The sequence below is a fragment of the Panthera tigris genome, chromosome A1 (genome assembly GCF_018350195.1).
Source record: "Panthera tigris isolate Pti1 chromosome A1, P.tigris_Pti1_mat1.1, whole genome shotgun sequence".
NCBI classification, from domain to species: Eukaryota; Metazoa; Chordata; class Mammalia; order Carnivora; family Felidae; genus Panthera; species Panthera tigris.
The window spans coordinates 176,119,595-176,145,014 of NC_056660.1; the positions used below are offsets into that span (position 1 = coordinate 176,119,595).

At 48.2% G+C, this 25,420-nt stretch overlaps 1 protein-coding gene across 2 annotated transcripts in view; it reads left to right on the forward strand.

Moving 5' to 3' along the window:
- The window catches only part of SH3PXD2B (SH3 and PX domains 2B), a 100,823-nt gene that overhangs the window by 56,381 nt on the left and 19,022 nt on the right, over nucleotides 1–25,420 (forward strand). For both annotated transcript variants that reach the window (XM_042992301.1, XM_042992309.1), the window contains exons 5-8: nucleotides 7,471–7,562; nucleotides 11,475–11,500; nucleotides 19,685–19,819; nucleotides 23,933–24,037. In XM_042992301.1, the coding sequence (XP_042848235.1) occupies nucleotides 7,471–7,562; nucleotides 11,475–11,500; nucleotides 19,685–19,819; nucleotides 23,933–24,037 (358 nt within the window). The remainder of the gene's footprint in view (nucleotides 1–7,470; nucleotides 7,563–11,474; nucleotides 11,501–19,684; nucleotides 19,820–23,932; nucleotides 24,038–25,420) is intronic.

Consider the following 25,420-nt stretch of genomic DNA (forward strand, 5'->3'; position numbering starts at 1 on the left):
TTTGGAACAAAATAGAGAATCCAGAAACAGACCTGTGTGTATTTGGACATTTTAATACTGGCAAAGGCAGCCTTACAGGTCATTGAGGAAAGGTTGGATTCTTCAGTAAATGGGAATCCTTATGGGGCGCCTGGGTGGCTCAGTCGGTTAGGCAGCTGACTTCAGCTCAGGTCATGATCTTGTGGTCCGTGAGTTCTAGCCCCTCGTCAGGCTCTGTGCTGACAGCTCAGAGCCTGGAGCCTGCTTCATATCCTGTGTCTCCCTCTCTGTGACCCTCCCCTGTACATGCTCTGTCTCTCCCTGTCTCAAAAATAAACATTAAAAAAAAAAAATTTAAATGGGAATCCTTATGAGGAAAACAAACAAAAGATAACTAATCCCTGCCTCACACCACACATGTAATCATTTCCAAGGAAATTAAAGACCTAAATGTAAGAGGCAATACTATAAATGGCTTTAGAAGGTAAAAATAGGGGGGGAAACTTCATAATCTCTAGGTATAGAAGGCTTTCTAAAGGCACAAAGTACCAACCATAAAGAGATTGATTTATTTGACTACATTAAATTTAAGAACCTCTGTTCATTGAAGAACACAGTGGAAACATGCCAAATTCTGCCACATATACAAACATTTATTATCATGCACCTCCCTAAACAGCCTCTCAAGTTGTTCTGCAAGCTTACTGGAATGCCAACTGTCTGACACCACTTCACATGAACGTTTCCTCAAAACAAATGGAATGATTATCCCTGTGCCAGGATCAGCTAATCCCACTGGTGATTAGCTGGTGTGACAGTAAAATCCCCTAGAAGAAACAGAACACAGTGGATTCAGAATCCTAGACCCAGTGCACCATTTTGGAGGATGGATGTGTCAGGTTCTTTTTATGCAAGGGTTAGAGTATCTGAGAATATTTCTAGAACATTCTTCATTCCACCAGTAAAGAATTTCATTTCTAACAACTGTTATGCTGATGGATAAAGGCCATGGTGTTGATCAGAGGTGAAGACAACAGAAGCCATGAAGTAGCCTTTTCAGGAGGGAGGGCTTGTGATTAGAGTTTTTTACTTGCTAAAAATGATCATTTCTAGTGAAGATGCTTCAGATTTTCACCATCATTGGAGTGTAGCTTACACACACGTGAGTATGCACAGCCATAATGTAGTGTTTTGTTTTGTTTTGTTTTGTTTTTTAAAGAGAGAGCACAAGAGGGGGGAGGGGCAGAGGGAGAGAGAAACAGACAGACAGACAGACAGACACAATCCCAAGCAGGCTCCATGCTCATCATGGAGCCTGACACGGGGCTCAATCCCACGACCCTGGGATCATGACCTGAGCCGAAATCAAGAGTCAGACACTCAACCAACTCTTGATTTTGGCTCAGATCATGATCTCACGGTTGGTGGGTTTGAGCCCCGCACTGGGCTCTGTGCTGACAGCTCTGACTCAGCTTGGGATTCTTTCTCTCTTCTTCTCTCTCTGCCTTTCGTCTGCTCACATGCGTGCATGCTCTCTCCCTCTCTCTCAAAATAAATAAACATTAAAAAACAAGTAAACTGTAGGCATCTAACAGCAGTGCTCACCAGACACCAGTCATTTGAGACCTCTCTTCAAGAGTTTTAGTATATGCTACCCCCTGTATTATTATTATTCAAATTAACTCACTTTTTTAACTTCTTAAAAATACACATTTTAGAGGAAATTTTCTAACACGACCATAATATAAAACTGGCATCATTTGCCATAAAAATAAAAGAGCAATGAAACGACAGCAACAAAGGATATGTCTTTAAATCTAGCCAGCTGCTGCTGCCTGCCTGCCCGGCAAGTTAGAAAAGCCTTTTCTTCCGGGAATTCCAGAGTTTGGGGTCTTATGTTTCAATCTTTAATCCACGTGGAGTGAATTTTTGTGTGTGGTGTGAGATGAGAGCCCAATGTCATTCTTCTGCGTGTGGATATTGTTCTCCCAGCACCACTCGTTGAAGAGACTGTCACTTCCCTCATTGTATGTTCTTGGCGCTTTTGTCAAAAATCAGTTGCCCATATGTGTGGATATATTTCAGGGCTCTTGGCAGTGATTTCATGGATCTGATACCAAAAGCAGAGGCAACAAAAATAAAAATAAACAAGTGGGACTGTATTAAACTAAAAAGCTGCAAAGCAAAGGAAATAGCAGAGTGGGGAAAAAAGCAACCTACAGAATGGGAGAAAATATTTGCAAATCAGGTGTCTGTGAAAGGGTCAATCTCCGGAATATATAAAGAACCCATATATCTCAATAGCAAAAAAGCTAATAACCTGATTTTAAAATGGGCTAAGAACTTGAATAGACATTTCTCCAAAGAAGATCTACAAATGACTAACTGTATATATGAAAAACTGCTGAATGTCACTAATCATCAGGGGAATGCAAGTGACAACCACAATGTGATATCACCTCGCATCTGTCAGGATGGCTATTATTAAAAAACAAAAAAACAAGTGTTGGTAAGGATATGGAGAAATTGGAACCCTTGCATACTGTTGGTGGGAATGCAAAATGCATCCACTATGAAAAACAGTATGGAGGTTCCTCAAAAAACTTAAAATAGTACTACCATGTGATCCAGCAATCGCACTTCTTTTGGGTATACATCCAAAGAAATTGAAGTCAGGATCTGGGAGAGATATAATCACTCCCATGTTCATTGCAGCACCATTCATGATAGCCAAGATGTGGAAACAACCTAAATGTGGTATATACGTACAATAGAATACTATTCCACCTTTAAAAAGAAGGATATTCTGAATATGTGGCAATGTGGATGAACCTGTGCTAAAGTGAAATAAGCCAGTCACAAAAAGATAAGATACTACATAATTTCACTTACATGAGGTATCTAAAATAGTCAAACTCGTAGACTCACAGAGCGAAATGGTGCTAACCAGGGGCTGGAGGGACGGAAAAATGGGGAGTTACTAACCTACGGGCATAAAGTTTCAGGCAAGCGAGATGAATAAGCTGTAGAGATCTACAGCCGACAATACTGCATTGTACACTTAAAATTTCCTATGAGGGTAGATCTCGTGGGGACTGTTCTTATCACCCTAAAATAAAATTGTTGAAATATAAAGAGAGGGTCACCTGAGTGGCTCAGTCGGTTAAGCATCCAACTCTTGATTTGGGCTCAGGTCATTGACCTCACAGTTCTTGAGTTCGAGCCCGCATCAGGCTCCCTGCTGACAGCATGGAGCCTGCTCGGGATTCTCTCTCTCCCCTCACTCAGAATAAGTCAATTTTTAAACATGATCAAAATAAAATGTAAAGAGAAGTGTTCATTCTCTGGGGCACTCTTTTGAAGCTGAGAAAACTCCCTCATTAGCCAAGCCGCTGTTATTTAAGAGTCCTCTTGCTGGCTCCAAAACCACCTCTGGGAACCACCACCCTATTGTACTTGATACAGTACTGAGAGACAAAGGGTTAACTTAATGTTACCAAGGGGCTGGTGTATGATGGAAGTCTTAAAGTCTTGTAGCACAACCTTCTGACATGGATGTTAGTGATTTCTATTTTACAGATGAGCAAACTGAGGCTCAGAGAGGTGATGGGACATGGCTAGAGCCAGAATGAGGAGCTGGGTCTGTCTGACCTTTCCTCGTCACCCTCAGCAAACAACACTTGTTCTTACCTCTCCTCTCCTCCCTGCATTGACCAGCCACGTTTATCCAAAAGGCCCGGACTCTATCCAGGGAAGAACCGAATTTTCCTGGAACTATGGTTCTTTGTCTTTACTGACCAAACACAAGATGATTCTGGAGTATTGCTCTGCCCCAGGTCATGTTTTTACTGTTAGCCTGTCCTTCCAGAATGGAAGGGGCAAACATCAAAGCGTTCGGGCTGCCTTTTATTAGTAACTTGGCTGTATTTTATGGTTTGGAGGTTTGGCTTTTACTTCCCAGGAATTACTCAAAACCAAAAGAGAACCTGGCATTGTCAGGAAGTTTCCGTGGGCCTTGTTGTCCCTTCCCTCGCTGGTCCTTCTGGAGCCTCTGCTCATTTCAGCAAGGAGCACCCTGGGAAGCCCCTGTAGGCAGAGGCCATGGCCACCTCGGGGCCCACCCTGCTGTCCCCAAACAGGGCCACGTGGCCACATCCAGGCCATTTCCTCGTGTCATTGATCCAGTGAATACTTTCAACCAGGTATGAAGGTCTCCCCAGCACTGTCTAGGCATGAAGAAAGGTGCAGGATGAGCAACTATGTACCCCTGCCCTCTGTAGATTTGGGGTAGAGGAGCTGGTGTCAGCCAGTCCTGGGCTCTCAAGTCCTCCCTGCTTCCCCAGAGCTTCCATCTGCCCATCTCTGAAATGGGCCAGCCCTCCCAGGATTACATGGAATGACACAGACAAGCGCGTTTCAGGAGCCATCGAGTGCTGAGCCCACATAAGGGAATGAATGGTGTTATTGCAGTCGGGGGGGAGCCGCAAGATTTCTGCCCACTAAGCAGCCACGGTCCAGCATATAATCAGCTCTTTCATTATGTGGTTCTAACTGTAAGAACTGCAGGGTTTCGGAGGAATGAGAGAGCCACAGGGGTCCCCAAGATGGCAGCTCGTCCCAGGAAGAATGAATACTCTAAACCAGAAGGAGAAGGCGGTCAGGGACCAGAGGCAGAGGAGGGGAGGGCCCACCCTCTCCCTCTTGGGCTGTCTGCCTCCGGCCTGGAAAAGGTCAGTTCCTGGGGATTTGCTACAGAGCAGAAGCTACTTCAAGGCTAATAAAATCAACGAACCACAAATATCAGGCCCCGTATGGTCAACATCTTTCAACCCAGAAGGATAGAGCATGGACGGTAACTGGGGACATCACCCTACTAAAAACATGTCCACCCGCTTCACATGTGTTCTCCCACTTTAGATCCGGGACAGGAGCCTGACTCAAAGGCTGTGCAGGGTCAGCAACCCAAGTGACCATCTTTGGCTGAACGAATAAACAAAATGTGGCATATCCTTCCGGTGGAATGTTACTCAGCCTTGAAAAGGAAGGAAATTCCAGCACATGCTGCCACATGGATGGACCTAGAGGCCATTGGCTAAGTGAAAGCAGCCCGTCACAAAAGGACAAATGTTGTATCATTCCATTTGTATGAGGTACTTAGAGTAGTCAGACTCATACAGACAGAAAGCAGAACGGTTGCCAGGAGCTGGGGAAAGGGGGAATTGTTTAATAGGTACAGGGCTTCAGATTTGCAAAATAGAGTTCTGGGGATGGGTGTTGGTGATGGTTGCACAACACAGTGGATGTACTTAATGCCACTGAACCATATGCTTAAAAATGGTTAAGATGATGGAGCACCTGGCTGGCTCGGTCAATAGAGCATGTACCTCTTGGTCTCAGAGTCATGAGTTCGAGCCCCATGTCAGGCATGGGGCCTACTTTAAAAAAAAATGATGAAAATGGCAAATTTTATGTGTCTTTTACCACAATTAAAACTTTTTAAAAACCAGGGGCGCCGGTGGCTCGGTCAGTTAAGCGTCCCAACTCCTGCTCGGGTTATGATCTTGTGGTCTGTGAGTTCCAGCCCCACATCGGGCTCTGTGCTGATGGCTCGGAGCCTGGAGCCTGCTTCGGATTCTGTGTCTCCCTCTCTCTCTGCCCCTCCCCCACTCACGCTCTGTCTGTCTCTCAAAAATGAATAAAATTTAAAAAAAAATTTTTTTTAACTTTTTAAAAACCAGAAAAATAACTCAGAACACCTCCTGAGACTCCAAGAAGGGTGCCGTTTGAGACCTCCCCTGCATCCGTCTCCCCATTAGTCCATCACAGCCCTGTAGCTGGGGGGGGGGGGGTCACTTTGCAGGGGATGAATGGGAGGTGAGTTTATGGAGGCTTGTCATGTAGAAAATACAAGACACGATTTTTCCATGCCCAGCTCACACTCAGCATGGTAAGGGGGTACGGGAGTCCTGCCCACTCCAGAGCATGACTGTGGGCTGGCAGAATGGCCTGTGCTATTCAAATCTGTGCATGGGCCCAGGCGCCCTCCCTGCATAGAAGTTTGTAATAAAATGCGTGCACGAAGCTGCGTTACTGCACACAGATCCGCGTCCTCAGGAGCTGCGCCAGAAGGGGCTTAAATAGATTTGTTAAGCTGAGCTGTTTATTCGTCGTGGAGCCATGTCTTAGTTTCAAATCCCTTCGTGATCAGGATGTACCCTATCCTTCTTGTATTGGACACAGAAACCATGCAGTTCTGGGCACAAAGATCATGTCTGTTGAATCAATGAATGGATACCTATTGGTAGGTAAATTAGCACGACACCTAGTCCCATTTGTGCTTTCTACCCACCCCATATCCAGTCCGCTGGCACACCTCTGAGGGTCCCTTAACTGATGAGCTGGGATGGCAACTTTCTATGGCTCGGGCAGTGGGAGATACCAGGTGTTTCAATCCCTCAGTAACCTCGGAACTTCTTTTCTTTAAAACTTTTTTTGGCGGGGGGGCACCTGGGTGGCTCAGTCAGTTAAGTGTCCGACTTTGGCTCAGGTCATGGTCCATTGGTTTGTGAGTTCGAGCCCCACATCCGGCTCTATGCTGACAGCTCAGAGCCTGGAGCCTGCTTCAGATTCTGTGTTTCCCTCTCTCTGCTCTCCTCTCTTATTCTCTCTCTCTCTCCCTCTCTCTTTCTCTGTCAGAAATAAACATTAAAAAAAATAAAAATGTAAAACTTAAAAAAAAAATTTTTTTTTATTTATCTAAGAGAGCGAGTGGGGGAGGGGGGACAGAGGACCCAAAGCAGGCTTTGTGCTGACAGCAGCGAGCCCAATGTGGGGCTCAAACTCATGAACCGTGAGATCATGACCCGAGCCAAAGTCAGATGCTTAATCTACTGGGCCACCCACATGCCCCATAACTTGGGAACTTCTAACCTCTACCCAAATCCTAAAGCTGCGCCTTCACTTTAACACTGCAGATCTGTGAGTTAAGACATCCATGCGGGCGTGTTGGAAACAAGCTAAGCGTTCACCACTAGGCAGCTGGGTCAGTAAAGTAGGATACGTTTGTGCAGTAGACACCCAATATCCAGTAGAGTTGAAGTTGTATAAGAATGATGACGTGGCATGAAGTCCATAGTTGACTGTTTTATCTAAATGTGTGCATGTTATTTGTTCAGATACGCCCATAATGCGCGTGCGCACATGTGTGTGTGTGCATACAGAGTGCGTGTGTGTGCATGCATGTGTGTGTGCGGTCCGCAAACCAGCAGCAGCACCAGAGAAGGTGTCAGACATGCACATTCTCAGGCCCCACCCCACATCTACTGAATCAGAAAATCTGGGGCTGGTCCCCAGCCATCTGTTTTCACACGCCACCCCACCCCCCGCCCTCCGCCAAGAGATTCTGATCATACCCAAGTTTGAGAACCCCTGGCTCATTGCGTTCCCGACACCCCTTTCCTTCCCTTGGACTCACTTGTGTCTCTTCTCCAGGCCCTGATCCAGCTGCCCCCCTATATCTCTCAGTGTGACGAGGTGCTGCAGTTCTTTGAGACAAGACCTGAGGACCTGAATCCCCCCAAAGAGTAAGTTGGCGTGTGTACAGCTTCCCAGAGTGTGCCCTCACAGCCGTCCCTGCTGCCAGGCCAGCCCCAAGAAGAACGGGAGTATAGCGAAGTAAAGATTTTCTCTTAATTAGAGAGAGAGAGAGAGAGAGAGAGACAACATGCGAGTGGGGCAGAGGAGCAAAAAGAGAGGGAGAGAGAGAATCCCAAGCAGGCTCCGCACTCAGCACAGAGCCTGATGTGGGACTCAATCCCACGACACTGGGATCATGACCTGAGCTAAAATCAAGAGTCGGACTGAGCCACCCAGATGCCGCTGAAGCAAAGTAAAAATTGAGCTGGATCCCATTGATTGAGCCCTGGTGGGGACTTGCTCCATGTGGCCCTCCCAGGGAAGGAACCCCCTACAGATCCACACTTAACCACGGAACGCATGGAGCATGCTAGAAACAGGAGGCTACGGGCCCTTGAGGCAGGGCCTGTGCAGGAGATTCATCCCAGTGCCTTGCCCACAAGGGTGCATGTGCTCAGGACCGTGAGGGAGATGGACGGGTGAGTGACGAGACCCGCTCAGGGTTACGGGGCCGGGGCCAGGATTTGATCTTGGTCGTCCAGGGTCCAGTGCTATCCAAAATGTTCACCACAGCCCCTACAGCAGACAGACGACGCTTCCTGGCGCCTGTCCGTGCACAGCCGATAGTCCCCACTGCTTGGGGCACGCGGCAAAGAATTTCCCCACCTGCCTTCTAGCTTTCACATACCAGGAGTTGATGGCACCAGATGCCCCACCAGTGAGACAGTGATATACACATAGTGCTTTTTGACAAGTTTTGTTGTGGGGGAGACCACCATGTGTGTCTGCAGTCGCCATGAGGGGAGGGGAGACCAGCCTACAGGTGCAGGGCCGTCATGGGGTCCTAGGAGCAAGAGACAGCACCTGTCAGGAAGGGCTGAGAAGTGCCAGCCAGGCTCTTTGACCAGAGAGAGAGAGAGAGAGAGAGCACGTGCACACACACACATGCACACCAGTAGAACATCCACTAAAAATACAAAACATCGCCTGGACTGTACCAAAGAAAGCACAGCTTACCAGCATCCTGCTGGAGGATATGCATCTAGTTTCAAGAGGCTTCCTGGAAAGAAGGAAAAGTTCCCAATTTCTGTTTCCTTTTCCTGCTTGTCCCCTTGAACAAGTGTCTTGACTTCCTTGAGCTTCTGTTTCATCAGCAAGGTGGGCTTGGCTAACCTTGATCGCATCGTGGTTGTGAGGCTTGAACACCACCCTGCCGATAAAGGAGAGTCTGGCACGCGGCAGGTACTTACCTGGCGACGTCTTCCTGTCTTTAAAGCAGGCTTTGAAGGGGAAAGGAAGAGGGTAGGAAGGTAGGAGGGTTGCTGAGGGCCCAGGGGATGGCTCTGGGGCCCCTCAGGCAGTCCCTGGTGGGCCTTGGTTGTTGGCTTAGGGAGGAATGAACAGCAGCAAAGCAGCTGGTCCCTTGGTCAGCCTCCTGAAGCTCGTTCCCGAGTCAGGGCTGAAGGTGGAGACTGGGGGGTCGTTCTCAGCAGTCTTGAGGCAGACAGAAGATGGATTCCAAATGGTGCTGTTAAAGGAAGGTTTTGCTGCCATGCACGGGAAAACTTGGGACCGTGCCAAGCATGTCACACAGAGAGGTAATGTGCCTACATGAGCCCACACATGCTGCTGCTGCTGGAAACCAAGAGCCCCCTCCTGCCCCCAGACCCCTGCCCCAGCTGCAGCACCCTTGCCCCTGGCCAGGCCAGGGTTCGGGCAGGAGAGTGGGCCCCAGCCAGGTCTCCTGGGTTCTGATGTTGGCTGAGTTGCTTCGCCTCCCTGGGCCTCCGTGTCTCCGTCTGTGAAATGGAGTAACCCTCAAGGATTGTCATGAGGGTTCACTGGGGCAGTCCAGATACAGCACTCTGACCAGCAGTGTCTCCACAGCAAGTGCCAGGAAGCCTGAGCTACATTATTCCTCCATAGCTCTCACCACCACCACCCCCAACCCCCCACACACGGGTGATGAAGTTTAGCCCCACTGAGGTAGTGCCTGGCCAGGGGACATCACGATCGACCTGCGCAGCCCAGCACTGGGGCCCTGCCACTCCTCCCAGCTGCACAGGAGTGTGGCCCCAGGCTCAGGGGATTGTCTAAGCCCCTCACCCCCTTCCAAGATAACGGTGAAAGCATCATTACACGGTGGTTAAAAAGCCAGACTGTAAAATGAGACTAAATTTGGGCACCTGGGTGGCTCAGTCAGTTAAGCATCTGACCTCAGCTCAGATGTTGATAGATGCATATTCATAATGGACAAAAAGCGGAAACAACCCAAATGCCCATCAGCTGATGAACAGATCGGCAAAGTGTGGTTTACCCACATGAGGGAATAGCATTCAGCCATCAGATGGTATGAAATACTGACACATGGTACAACATGGATGGCCCTTGGAAACATTCCACCCAAAAGAAGGCCATCACAAAAAGCCTCTTGCTGTATGATCCCATTCATATGAAACGTCCAGAATAGACCAGTCTTTAAAGGCAGCAAGCAAATTAGTGTTTGCCAGCTACTCGGAGGGGTGGGGATAGCAAGTGACCATTATAGGTACAGGGCTTCCCTGTGGAATGATGAATATTTTTTTGGCATTAGGGTGATGATTGCACAACCTTACGAAGATGCCAAAAACCAGTGGACTCTACACTTTAAAAGAATGAATTTTATGATGTGTGAATGATAGCTCAATTTTTAAAAAGTAGGTAAATCTGGGGCGCCTGGGTGGCTTGGTTGGTTAAGTGCCTGACTTCGGCTCAGGTCGTGATCTCATGGTTAGTGAGTTCAAGCCCCGTGTCAGGCTCTCTGTTCTCAGCGCGGAGCCTGCTTCCGATCCTCTGTCCACCTCTCTCTCGGCCCCTCGCCTGCTTGCTCGCGTTCTCTCTCTCTCTCTCAAAAATAAATAAACATAAAACAAAAATTACGTAGGTAGAGCTGGCTTCCGCTTGCTACTTACTAGCTGTGTTGCCTTAGGCAAGTTACCTAACCTCTCTGGGCCTCATTTTCCTCATCTATAAAATAGGCATTAAAAGAGTACTTATTCCCAAGGGCTGTTCTGAGTGTTAAGTGAGTGAACTAAACAGTATCTAGCAGGGTACTGGCATATGGTAATAACATTTGGCTAATGTTATTGCCACCACAACATCTGTCTCAACCCAACCACCCTGTCACCTCCCTTTTCTCTTTATAGCATTGGAAACCTTTTTACTACTGGGATAATTTACTTAAAAAGTATGTGTAAACCCTGATTTGTCATACTGTACTTGTGATGCAGCGATGTGTACACATTCTGATGTGGTTGACAAATACAAGGGTTGACAAATACATTACTCACTGTTCGGTGTGAATTCTAGCCCACGGTAGTGTTCTCTCTGTCACCACGAGGGAGATGTGTTTTCTTCGCTGCTATCGAGACTCCTACCCAGTGTTATAGTGTGTTCCCCTCACCACTTAACTGCCAAGAGCTTTCTGCTTCATGTATATGGCTCAGGGCACCCCCAGGAGGTGGGACAGGGCCTCTGCTGTGCCTGACGAGGTGGGCATCAGGCTCAGTGCAACATGGGGGCCTACTCTTGCTTTTATACTGCATGCCCCCACAGCGGCTCCTCCCCAGGGCCCCCTACTCTACAAATAGAGTGGAGATGCTAGTCCCCAGGGCACCGGAGCACTTATCAGGCAAAAGGAGTAAATGAAAAGGAGTTCTTTCTTCTTTGAAGAGTCTGGGTCCCTGGGGCTGACTTGGCTTTTCTTCATTCACTGGAGATGATGTGGAATGGAGAATCTCTGTTTCCTAATGGAATAACTCGTGTCGCTATGTAACAGTACTGACTTGTTATCCTCTCCCACCCCTTTCTTTCCTGTGCAGGGAGCATGTTGGGAAAAAGAAATCTGGTAAGAATATTTTTCCATTTTCTCCTGTTCGTTCAATGGTGAGCATACCCCTACTCTGCACCGATGATTGCCAGTCCCTGGGCACTGCCTGAGGGATACAGCATGGGACTGGGTGGGTGGATGGGTGGATGGATGGGTTGATGCTTGATTGATTGGTTGACACCCCAGCCTGTTTTCCAAAAAAAGTATTGGAGGTTGTTGCATCCTGTGTCAAAAAGTTAGAGTGGATAAGACCTGCTGTCTTTCCCTGAGAATGCCTCAGAGGAATAGGGGAGCCCGATATCTCCTGACCACCTGTAGGGGGTTAAATACCTTTATTCTGCTGTAGACAGAGGAATGTGGTGACTCACAGCTAAGAGCATTCTTCTCAGGTGTTGGAAGGGGTCACAAAAGGAGGGACACTGGGTCTTAAAGAGTGAACGGGAGCTTTCCACAGAGCGAAGGGGCAGTTAGGGCTGCGGGGAGGTGCGCAGGCGGGAGGCACAGGTTTGGGCCCAGCCTCTGGGCTGCTGTTATTGCTGGGCAATAAGAGCCACTCTTTCCACCACCTCTGGCACTCACTCCCTTCTCCCGGGCACCAGTTCCTTTCCTTCCCAGCACCCCTTCCACTCCCTAGAGCAGTGATAGGAAAAGAGAAGGTGGGGATTTAGGTATGCATAGAGGAATGATTGAGTCATCTCAGGCCTGGGGTTGGACTCACGATAGTCCAACCTTTTCTTCTGCAAACCCAGTATTATCTGCCCCCCCCCCCCCCGTATCTGCAGAGTCCCCTACCCATACCACCACACCTGGAGCCAGCATGGTCCTCAGAGCTTCCAGAATTCCAAGTTCTTTTATGTATCTAGGACTCCAGGAAGTTTGAGGGCATTGATAATGCTGTGGGGAGAGAAGGGCCAAGCAGAGATCCCAGAAGTAAAAAAGGATGCCTGCCTCCTCTCGTGGCCCTCCATTTCCTCATCTGTAAAATGGGGGATAATAATAGTAATCCATCTTGGAGGGTTATTGTAGGATTTATAGTAATATGTATAAAGCACTCAGACCAGTGCCTGGCACATTTTAAGTGATACGTGTTTGCTGCCGTCTTTATACTGCTGCCATTAATTCAAAGCACATGGATGTCCCTGTCCAGCATCAGTAGAAATTCCAAATTCAGTAGCCCTGGTCCCTTTACTGCCCCCTGGGTACAGGGCCTGTGGTCAACTTTACAGGGCCCAAGCTGTGCTTGCAAGGGAAAGTAGAGAGGAGCTAGGTCTCTGCCTCAAGGTCTCGTGTCTGGAATGAACGCCCGCCTTTCCCCAGCCAGTCTGTTTAGAGCTGCACTTTGCGTTTAATAAGTACTGGCCAGAGCCATGGCATCCTGTTCAAGCTGTGCGTGGCCCTTGGGCTCTGAGGATAATGATACGTTTCTTAGAAAAGAACAGAGAGGAGAAGAGGAACTCTTGGGCTGATGACAAGAGTTTCTGGCTTTGAGTGTGCAGAGACTTTCCTGGAGGGAACGGCTGAAGGAAGAGAGGAAAGAGACAGCTCTAGTTTGCAAAAACCAAAGTGTCCGGTCGGAACAGGCTTGATGAGGGGACTGGTCTGGAAAAGAGAGAAGAAGCTCTAATTTGTGGTGATGACTATTACATCATTCACCTGCAATGATGGAGGGGTGGATTTATTTATAGTTCAGCTGGATGGAAAATAACATTTTTCTTTTCAGACTAAGGACCCATGCGGAGATGAGCCTTATTTTTTTATCTGACCTTTGAACTCTTCCTCTGTGTTAGAAATGGCCTTCTTGATTGAGTGTGAAAGGGATTTAAGGTCGACAGCCCAAACCCAGAGATTTCTGTGCTGGTACTCTGAATTGGAGAAAGCTCACCTGTCTCCAGAATTTGCCAGCAGACTTTGGCTAATGTGGTCTCAACTTCTGCTCATCTTGCAAGAAAAAAATCCTCCCACCAAAATTGAAGAGGTCATCTGATTATTTAAGGAGCATCTTTCTTCTTGATTTTTCTACCCTTTACTTATTGAAGTATACTCTGATTTACTGGCTCTTCCAGTAAGATTGGCAGTATGGTCAATTTCTGGAAAGAAAATCCCATGTTATCATTGCTCACTATATTTTGCCATAACAAAAAAACTATTGACTGAGTGGCTTAAACGACAGAAGCTTATTTCTTTCCAAGTATGGAGCCTGGAAGTCTGAGATCAAGGTGCCGGCATTATCAGGTTCTGGCAAGAGCCCTTGTCCTGGCTTCTAGGCTGCTGCCTTCTCTCTGTGTCCTCCCATGGCAGAGAGAGAGCAAGAGCAAGCCCTCTGGTGTCTCTTCTAGTAAGGGCACTAGCCCCATCCTAGGGGCCCCACCCTCATGACCTCATCGAAACCTAATTACCTCCCAAAGGCCCCACCTCCAGATGCCATCCCATGGGAGTTAAAGCTTCAGTATATGAATTTTAGAGGGACAGAATTCAGTCCATGGCAGTTATCTTTAAAATTCAAAACATGGGGCGCCTGGGCGGCTCAGTCGGTTAAGCGTCCAACTTAGGCTCAGGTCATGATCTCGCGGTCCGTGAGTTCGAGCCCCGCGTCGGAGCCTGGAGCCTGTTTCAGATTCTGTGTCTCCCTCTCTCTCTGACCCTCCCCCGTTCATGCTCTGTCTCTCCCTGTCTCAAAAATAAATAAACATTAAAAAAAAAATTTAAATAAAATTCAAAACATGTCATGGCACCTGGGTGGCTCAGTCGGTTAAGCATCCACCTTTGGCTCAGGTCATGATCTTGCGGTCCGTGAGTTTGATCCTGACATTGGGCTCTGTGCTGACAGCTCAGAGCCTGGAGCCTGCTTCAGATTCTGTGTCTCCCTCTCTCTCTGCCCCTCCCCTGCTCACTCTCTCTCTCAAAAATAAATAAACATTAAAAAAAATTTTAATAAAATTCAAAACATGTCATCATGAATCGAAACATTCCAACTAGGAAATCCTGTGGTAGATTAGGCACTGTACCTCTTGAGAATATTTTATAGCACTTCCTCAATGTCAAAATCACCCTTCTGCTGTCGAATCTCCTCCTTTATGCTGACCTTTTCCTTCCCTTATTCCTGCTGGACCACAAGAATGACACTGCTTACCTAGGAACACTTTGATTTCAAACTTGTAGCTCCTAGTACTTAGCTACCTGCATCAACTTGAGGTATTGCTATTACTATGCATTATAGAGCTTGGGTGCAATATCACTGTCCACCGGTAGGTGTCCACCTAAAGCCTGAAGCCTAGTGTGGCCTGAAGCCTAGTGTGAGAATTCTGGTAGTCAAACCAGTGAGGTTTTCATAGTTGAGTGCTCTGGGTAAAACGAAGGCAAAAGAACTGCTGGAAAGGCAGCCCCATGCACTTTTTTCTGAACCACTTAATGGCAGGGTACTTCGGTATAAAAGCTGCTGTCATAGAAGAAGAAGAAGGAGATGTAAGACAGAGACGTGGCCCCCGAGCAAGTCTTGGAGGAAGTGCCAGCCCTGAGCCCTGTGCCAGTAACAGATCTGCTCATGGCCAGCCCAGAGTCCTAACCCTTGCTCCCTGACCTCCTCACTTCCTGGATTTGTGTCTTGTTTGCAGTGAGTCCCATGATTTTCTGATTCTGTCACTGCTGTTGGTTCTCCCAAATCCCCTTGGCAGCATGGTTGGGAGAGTTGGTGCAAAAATGAATAGATCACTCCATTGATCAGATTCCTGAAAACTATATGGTACAGGTGTACCACCATCAGTTGTTAAAACTGGGTGGCAACAATTAACTTTTTGGAAAGAGCAACCATACTTAACTGGACCCTGACCTAATCGAAGCTCTATCCCTACTTGTAGGCAAGAAGGAACAGTCTTTGGTTGCCCATAAGATGGACAGGTGCCTTCTGTAACTCTCAACACAGGAGGAGGCCTGGCGCCATGCAAAGCAAAGAGTTTCTGGAAGTTTCCCTTCATCATTTGTCCACAAATATCCGTTGAGTGTCTGTGCTAAGTGGCGAGTGAACAGGACAGACGCAGTTGTTGATTAAATGTTTACTAAGCACCTACTGTGTACCTGACAGTGCTCTAGGCCCCCAGGGAATGCAAAGGTAAATAAGATGTGGGAAGCCTTCTTACAGTCTGGTAGAATGAATAGGTGGATAAAGAAAATGAAATGTCATAGGTATGGCAAAGGAAGACATTTTAATTTCTTTCTGAGGAAGGAAGTCTGCCAAGGGTGAGTTTTAGAATATTCTTTTTTTTTTTTCCTTCAGATGTTCATTGAGCCTAGTAGGTGCCCTTCACATTCTAGGCCAGATGTTGGCAAACTTTTTCTCTGAAGGGCCAGAAAGCAAATATTTTAGGGTTTGCAGGCCACATACAGGTTCTGTCAGTAATAATAATTTTTCCTCTTCCTCTCCTTCTCCTTTACAACCCTATAAAAATAGAACAACTTTCCAAATTCCCTTTGCACCAAAGCAGACCACGTGGGCCTGTGAGCCTTTAGGCAGGGAGTCCAACACTAAACAAGAGCCTGCACTCATGGGGCTTATGTTCTAGAGTGGGAAAACAGACAGGAAAACTAATGACTACACAGACTCTGTGGTTTTTTTTTTTTAAACTCTATGGCAAAATAAAATTAGGTGAGGCAGTGCAGGGTGGTCAAGAGAAGGTTCCGTTGATGAGATACCACTTGAGCAGGACGCTGAACCATGCAATTTCCTATGCCACATTGGGGAGAGTGGAAAAGAAATGGTCAGAGAGATCAGGCAGGACCCCATAGGCCACTGGGCTTTTCCTGAGTGAGGCAGAGCCATTGTAGGGTCTTGACCTTTGGGGAACATGATCTTACACATCTTTTGAAAGGATCACTATAGCTGCTGTGTCCAGAGCAAATCGTAGCAGTCAAGTCTGAGGCAAGAGACGAGTTAGGAGGCTAAGAATAGGTGGTTCCCATGTGAATGCAGAGGAGAGGAAAAGGCATCCTGAAAACAGCCTATGATGTTTTCTAGGTACACCTGGGATGAGGGAGCCAAAAGACACAACCATAAAGGCCAGCAGAGTCCAGATTGTAGAGAACCTGAGGGCATTGGGGAGCCACAGCAGGTGCTGAGCAGGGAGAGGCATGATCAGAGTAGCATTTTTGAAGCAAGCACTCTGCAATATGGAGGACAGACCAGAGGGGCAGGATAGAGACCAGTTATAAGTGTCGTTTCCCCCCTCCCCCCACCCACCACCACCATCCCAAAGAAGCCTCACTCAGTCCCTGGTGCAGAGGATAGGAGTAAAGTCAGGTGACGAAGCACTAAAAAGGTCCACCCGCATCAAACCTGTGGCTCTGTGACAAAGAATCCCGACCTGCCTCCAGGTGGCAGCAGAGAACCCCCAGGCATGAGTACAGCCGCACTGTGACTCCACCAGCCCCCTGACCTCCTGCCTGGAAGACCCTGGGCACCTGAGCAGTGGGCACAAGTTCCAACCTGACTGTGAAGTGGATACTTTTCTCCTGTCTTCTCCAGTTCTTTCTCTCAAGTTAAGGCACACAGAAACACAGTTGGCCTGGATACAGCCCACCGGAGGGCCAAATCAGAAGAGTAGCTGCATTCCTGGGATTGTGATCCCCAAGGCAGGCTATATCCTGGGGTAAAAACTCTAGACTCTGGAGTCTCTACCTCTTGCATTCCCTGGGGAAATTGTCCCCAGCTCGCAATGGCCAGGAGCCTCCAGCAAGCCAGAATCTACCTCCATTCACTCACGTGGTAGGATCTTTGTGGGCCCAGTGCCAGGTGGTTCAAGACACCGTCAAGACTTCTGCTGTCCAGAGCTTATTATCTAGTGGGGGTAGCGGGAGGGGCAATAATCAGCTTGCTCGAAGGCGACTGAAAGCCCAGCTGGGCTGGCTGGGGCGGACTGTTGTGCTCAAGGCAATGAGGAAATCAGCCCTGCAGGCCAGCCTCAGGAGAGGTGCTGGAGGAGAGAAGATACCCCTGAGAGACACAAGGAAATAAAACTTGGCCTTACTGGTCCCCGGGGGTGCTCACAGGTGCTCATGGGAACCCACAGGGAAGGAAAGCAAGCGGGCCTCAGACCACACTTCCTTCCCTAGCGTCTTTTCTTTCCTCACCTACCCCCACCACACCCCACCACACTGGGAGCCTTTGAGCCAGGTGGACCTGATTCAAGTCTGGCTTTGTCACCATCCAGCTGTGGGACCCGAGGGAAGTCACTTGATATCTCGGGGCCTCTCTTTTCGTGTCTGTAAAACAAGGTAGTAGCCACCTTCCAGGTGGTTGTGTTGACATAGTTTATGTATGGTGTGCAGCCATACAGTTTACGTGTGATGTGACGGGCATTCGTGTGGGGCTGCTTCCCTCCAGACCTGCTCCTGAACCTTCGGCCTACATCTCCCTCTCTCTCCTCTGCTCTTTCTCTATTCCCGTGCTTTCTCTACCCAGGGTGGCCCTGGGACCCTCCCACTCCTGTTTCCCTCCATCAACCTCAGCTGGGAAGAGGGACTGGCCTCAGTCACAGAGCCAAGAGGCAGTAACGCTTCACCCTGCTACAATGCCCTATTCTGGCTTCCCACATCAAAAATTCAGAGCGCATGGTGCTGACAAAGGGCTTTTGTGCTCTTTCTGGATGCCGGAGGCTGGAGGGCACTGGCGTGCTGGTGAATACTTCACAACCAGCTTTCTGGTCGAAAGCCCTGCTTTGTAGCATTTGCCAATATCCATGGTGTAAATACTCCCACGGTGGCCAATTTCAAGCTACCGGCAAGGCGCCACCCAACAGAGCTGGGAAGAGATGCACAAAACGGGCTCAGGGTGGCCTGGCGCTCACACACCACTCCGTTACCGGGTGTGCTTGGACACAGAGAGGTGGGATTTCTTGGCTATTTCAGTTGTTTATGGAAACAATAGGAGGAAATGCTGTGAATCAGGACTTGCAGAAAACGAAGACCCTGTGGCCAGAAATGTCAGGCTGCCCTCCCACCGCATTCCGTCTGCTGCTCTAAGAGGGCCATTCCCTTCTCTTTGGAGTCTCTGAATGCAGATTTCCCTTTACATCAGCCATAGTCTGCAATATCTTTTCTTTTGTTAGGCAGGTGTGATTTACTGCTTAACCAGGACCACACAACTCCAGAGGGCACCATCCACCGTGTCCTGTGGAAACTGCCTCTCCTGGCGGACCTGTCCACACCCTTCTCTCCCACTGCCACTGCCATGGTCCAAAGCCACCGCCGTCTCCTGCCTGACAGCTGGTCTCCGTCTGGTCTCCTGCTTTCTTTCCGGGCTCCGTGTGGCAGCCAGAATTATCTTTCTAAAGATGTAAATCTGTACTTGCCATTCCTTTCTTCAAGTCCTCTACTGGCTTTCTACTTGAGGGTGAAAAAAATCCAAACTTCTTATCTGCCTGCTCTGGCCCTTGCCTGCCTGTGTCTTCATACGGGACCGCTGTCCTCACTCACTGGACTTCAGTCCCCTACCCTCCTCCCAGTTCCTAGAAGGCTCTGGGCCCTTTCCCATCCGAGAGTCTGCCTGCACCGTTCTTTCCCCATCCTCTCATGTCTCCTGTTCATGCCCCTGTCTTAGGGAGGTCTTGTTCACCACCCCATTGAATGTGGCATCCCCTTTCCCAGTCTTGGTCCAGCTTCCTGGTTGTTTCCAGCAATGTAGCTATCAAAAATTAATACTTCTATTATCCTGTATACTTGTCATGATGTATATTTGTTTATGTGCCCCAACTAGGTTAACTTACTTGAGACTGGGAGTCATGTCTGTTTCATTCACTTTAGTACCCCCAGCACCTAATAGAGGGTCTGGAACATCACTGGTGACTTCCTGAATTACGAGATGAGTGATTTTGGATGGGCGGGTGGATGGACAGATAAATGGATGGAAGGAAGGATTGGTATGCATGAATGCACTTTCCCATCAGGCTGTCTGCTTCTTCAAGGCAGGTACCATATCTTGACCAACTCTGAATCCCCAGAGCCTTGCACAGTATCTGCATAGAATAGGTATTTGGTAAATTTTGGTGGTTGCACGAGCAAATTATGCAGGAATGAATGGATGAGGTGACCCTCAAGGTAAGTCCTATGATAGCTTCTTTCTCTCTTTGGAATGTTCTCCTGACCCACCCTTCTTCCCTGGCTCTCGCTCCTTCACGTGTGGGCAGTGGCTGCATGTGGGTTTTGTATCCACAGGGGGTGACCTGACCTCAGTGGACCCCATGGTCCTGGAGCAGTATGTGGTGGTGGCAGACTACCAGAAGCAGGAGAGCTCGGAGATCAGCCTCAGCGTGGGGCAGGTGGTGGACATCATCGAGAAGAACGAGTCAGGTAGGGGAACTAAACCATCTCCCTCCCCGCCCTACACTGTCCCCGAGCCCCTAGGACAGGAGATGTTTAGAAACACAGAAACAGCAATCGCTGATCTGAGCTGGGCCGTTTCCACAGATCCAGCTGACAACCTCTTAGAAAGCTGCCTCTGTTTGATCACGGGGCTCAGATATCCCCCTTGGTCACTCGCCAGCATCCTGTTGGGTCCGTCGTTACCGATTTATTCTGCGGGTCACATTTCGTGAACGTGTCTTCTGGTTTCAAAGCCACTTAGAGACATGGAGTCCAGCATTCCACTGGAACATTGCCTTTGATTACCGTGGGAGTCTTCACGAAGGCTCTGCCAGCTGTGGGCTCTGGTGGGATGGACACGCCACCTGACTCTTCGGCCCACCTGTCATCACAGGGGCCACTGGTCATGTACACTGGCCAGGTCTGGGACGGAATGTGGTATGATCCGACACTTAGCCTGAACTCTGCATCTCACAGCAGTCCAGCTTGCTGCTTCTCTCAGACCATCAATTCTCTCATATGCAAAATATGCAAAATAGAAAACGCTGCTACTTCAAAGAGCTATTATAAGGATCCAATGAGATAGTGCCTAGAGTGTGCCTGGCACACAAAAGGTACTCAAGGATGTGGGTTTCCCTCCCGGTTGCCTTCCTTAGCCACAGAGTAGCCATCAGCACTATCGAAAGAAAAGGGCAAGGAGTAGGGGGTGAGCAGCTCCTCTCCAGGAAAAAGTGGCATAAACCCACCCGCTTTGTTGTGGCTAAAATGTGACCTTGCCTAATAATATGATTGGCAGGCCCGTCTTTGTGACACCCCATTGGCCAGTTAAGGACCAACAAACGGCCAACAAACAGAGGGAAAGCTGTGTTTGCAGCAGCATCTGAATCATGTTACCACAGTCATGAGATCTGCATTAGCCAACCAAACTCGTTAATTACTCAATATAGCAACTACCATCCCCGCATCACAGCCAAAGAAACAAGACGCTAAGTGACGTGGTCGCTCACCCCGGATCTCATGACAGGTTACCGAGCTGGAATTCCAAACCAATTCCAGCTGGCCCCAAGGGCACGTGACTTTCTAATTCCTGGGAATGAATATGTGCTTCGCAGGGACGAAGGAAGGCAGCCCCCACCCCTCTGGGCAGCCCGCTTGCGGGAAGTCGGGAAGACTCCGTGGCTGGGAGGAGAGTAGAAGCCAGGATGGGGTGTTGAGGATAAGCCTGGTGTGTCCAGAAGGCGGCAGGGGAAAGGAGGCAGACAGTGAAATCTTCCTGGGGCCAAAAAACTGGCAACATTTATTTTTAGTTGTATTTTACCAGCCAAATAATACTGGACACATTCTTCTTAGAACAACCATAAAGTTAAAATCTGCTTTTTCCACTAGCTTCAACATTAGTCCCCTCTCAAAACCCCAAATAGACCCTCTAACGGTTCACTCCGAATCCTTCTTGATAACTGTATACACGTACATATACGTATATGTATATATGTGTCTTTGTGCATGTGTGTATGTGTGTGAACTGTATGTCTACATGTGTGCCCATACATAGATACATAACCATATGCACACACACACACAACATTTTGTGTGTGTTGATATAACTTTATAGTTTAACCCCAGTGTTATCATTCTGTACCTTTTGATCATTTTGATCTGCAACATGCTTTTTAGTCAACATTCAGCTTTTATTCCTTTAACATCTGCCTACTGTTGATCTACATAAGCCATATTTTTCTCTACTATGAATAGAATATCTGTGCACACTGGTGAGTGTTTCTTTAGGTTAGACAATGAGACATAGAACTACTGGACCGTAGGTACACATATTTTGAATTTTAAGATCCTGCCAAATTGCCTCCAAACTGGTCATGGCAATTTACTCTCCCTCTAGCAACGCATGAGGCATTGGTGCAGAGTTAAGAGCTGAGACTGTGAGGCTAAGACAGCCTAGGAATGAATCCTGGCTCTGCCACTTTCTTTGTGACCTTAGTCAAGTCACTGCCTCTCTCTGAGCCTCGGCTTCCTCATCTGTAGAATGAGGCAGTAATAGTAGGCAGCTCGTAGGGCTATTGTGAGGATCCCGCCAGTCAGATGTCAAGCACTGCGACAGTCTGGCACACGTTACTGTCGTTGTTATATAGTGAGTTTCCTGAACCCCCACACAAATACCGGCAGATACGAGTTCTTAGGAAGACATACGATGTATCTTCTAATTTCTGGTTTTCCACAGACTTATCCACCCCATTCACTCGCGCGCGCGCACGCACACACACACACACACACACACACACACACACACACACACACACACCAAAACTTGTATTGCAAAAGGAGTGTCCAGCCGAGTAAAGTAGGTGACTTCCAAGTCAGGGAGGTCAAAAGCAAAGGCCTCCCTGTAAAACCAGAAAGGCTACTCAGTAGGCTGCCCCTTCCTTCTCTTCTTTTTTGGGGTCTCCAGGGCTTGGAGGTACGTGATCTTGGGGAGCAGATCCTGTTTTTCCATTATACTGTGCAGAGCCTGTTGGGCCCTGTGTTAATTTCCGGTTGCCATTGCAACGAAGTACCACAAACTTAGTGGCCTCGAACCATGTAAATTATTTATCTTACAGTTCTGTAGGTCCAAATTGGGTCCCACTGGGCTAACATCAAGGCGTTGGCAGGGCTGAGTTCCTGTCTGCAGGTTCTGGATAGGATTTGCTTCTCTGCCTTTTCCAGTCAATTTCTAGAGGCCACCCCATCCCTTGGCTCATGGTCCCTCCCCAGTCCTCAGAGCCAGCAGTACTGTGCCTCTCTCGTCTTTCCTCCAGAGCCACACCTCCCCGACTCTTCTTCTGCCTCCCCTGTAATGCATGGGGCCCACCCTGATAACCCCAGATAACCCCCTATTTGTAGTTCAGCTGCTTTGCAACCTTGATCCCACCACCTGCAACCTTATTTCCTTAACATAGGCACAGGTTCCCAGGATTAGGACACAGACATCTTTGGCCAGTCACTGTTCTGCCTGCCACAGGGTACAAGCCCTTCTCGAAAGGAGGAGGACCTGAGTCTGGGTGAGAGGCCTCTCAGTTACACTGCAGCCAGGTTTACATTGACACGAGCAAATGCAAACTCAGTGTCTCAGATAAGTCATCAGGGCAGTGGCTTCAGTATCTCTTAGCCCTGGGTGCACATAGCAGCTTTGCCCTGAGCCATGTGAACTTGGAAAAGTGTACTGACTTCTTGGAGCCTCAGTTTCCTCATCTGTGCAATGGGGATGATAATCTGAAGATTATATGAAACAGTGTAAGTAAAAGGGTTAGTGCCTTGCATACCTTAGTGAAGATAGCTACATTCTTTACTCTCACCATTCAGGACGACCTTTCTCTCCCCTGTCCCAGCTCAGAAGTGGGTTTTTTTTTCTTTCTTTCTTTCTTTTTAAGTTTATTTATTTATTTTGAGAGAGACAAAGACAGCGTGAGCAGGGGAAGGGCAGACAGAGAGGGAGACAGAGAATCCCAAGCAGGCTCCACACTGTCAGCGTGGAGCCCAGTGTGGGGCTCAAACTCAAAAAACCATGAGATTATGACCTGAGCCGAAACCAAGAGTCAGACGTTTAACCAACTCAGCCACCCAGGTGCCCCTTCTTTTTTTTTTTTTTTTTTTTTTTTTTAATGTTTATTTATTTTTGAGAGAGAGAGAAAGAGTGTGTGTGTGTGTGTGTGTGTGTGTGTGTGTGTGTGTGTGTGTGAGAGAGAGAGAGAGGGAGAGAGAGAGAGAAGGGGGGGCAGGCACAGAGGGAGGGGAACAGAGGATCCAAAGCAGGCTCTGTGCTGCCAGCAGTGAGCCCGATATGGGGCTCAAACTCACAAACTGTGAGATCATGACCTGAGCTGAAGCCCGATGCTTAACCACCCAGGTGCCCCAGAAGTGGGTTTCTTCTTAGGCTATTCTTAGCAGTTAGCAGGCAGCTAACATAGGTAGTTGTGTTCTATGATAAAATGGCAACTTTTTTGCCTTACCCTAAGCATGGACTCATAGTGGCTGAACATATTATTATACTCTGACCCCCAAGCTTCACATCTGACCCAACTAACATCAGTCTGCACTCTCATTTTCCAGGTTGGTGGTTTGTCAGCACGGCTGAAGAGCAAGGCTGGGTCCCCGCAACCTGCCTGGAAGGGCAGGATGGTATGCAGGATGAGTTTTCACTACAGCCTGAAGAAGGTAGGAAGGAGTTGCAGCCTTGCACTTGCCGTGGGGTTGGGACTAACAGCAAGCCCACCCTTAGGGGCCTTTGGGAGCCAACCCAGGTGAGGCTGGCCAGAGCTGGGGACCTAACACTTCCATGGGACCCCCAGGAGGGCCCCAGCCTGATCACCCCAGCACCTCATTATTCCTCATTCGAACCATTCTGATGGCCAAGATGCTGGGCTCCTTCCAGCTCATTCGCAAGACATCTGAAAGTATCTATCAACATGTGCTTTCTCAGCGACCAGTCTGGGTGTCAGCATTAGGACTGACCCTCTCCACGCACACTTCCGTTTCCTGGAGAACTTACCCTACAGGTGTCCTGAAGGGTGGTTCCTACAATGTCAAAAATGCTAACGCCCAGCTGACTCTGTTTTCCCCACTAGAAGCATTCCTGAGACTAGAGTAGGAGTCCATCTTAGCTAATAAATCGAAGGGTTTTAGAGTCAGACCTGAATGTGAGTTAGCTGAGTCGGGCCAGCACCTTAACCTCTCTCCACCTCAGCCTCCTCCTCTAAAAATGGAAATGATGATGTCTGTACCGTGAGATTTTTTTTCTTAATTAAAGGAGATTCCACATGCAAAGCATTTGGCAAAGAACCAGAGACAATAAATAACTAGGAACAGTTATTAAATAACTATGCCTTACCCAGGGGTGACTATTTGGGCTTTTAGCTGACTGTTTGGGGGAAAGCACAAAACCACTTTTTGTGTTTATCAGAAAAGAGGGTGACAAGAAGGGGGATAATTCTGTGCTGAAAGGTTAATAAAAAATGTGTATGTGGGTTTGCATTTAGTTTTATTACAGCCAGCACCCCTCATCGAAAACATATGTCATTTTACTGGTGGTTTTGTGGGGCCCCCAAGCTCTGAGGGGCTGGGCCAACTCAAAGAATCCACTCAGATTCAGGGGTTGTGGTGTTCTACATGAGAGCTGTAGCTCCCTTAGGCAGTTGATGATGACCATTGTGGGCACCCCGCTGTAAGAGACTGATTGTTAACCCCATCTGATAGATGAGGAGACAGGCTCAGAAAGGTAGAGACACTTGCTTGGGGTCACACAGCTAAAAGGTGGAGAGATACCACATTTTCCTAAGTTTGCACATTTTTCTTCTCCCTTGACGCAAGGGCTTCTTTTAGTGCCTCTTTATAAGTCACGCTAGGAATAGAATTATATCTACTGGTGGCCTCTGCACCCGAGTTCAAGGTTAATACTCAGGAAGTTGGTCCTTTTAAGATACCTGGGGCTTGGCGTAGGCTCAGAAATAATTCCTCCCAAACGGGAACGCGCACTCAGCGTCCCCTTTGCCTCCAGACACTGGGAGTGCTTTCTTCTCACCTCTGCCTTCTGCCCTTCAC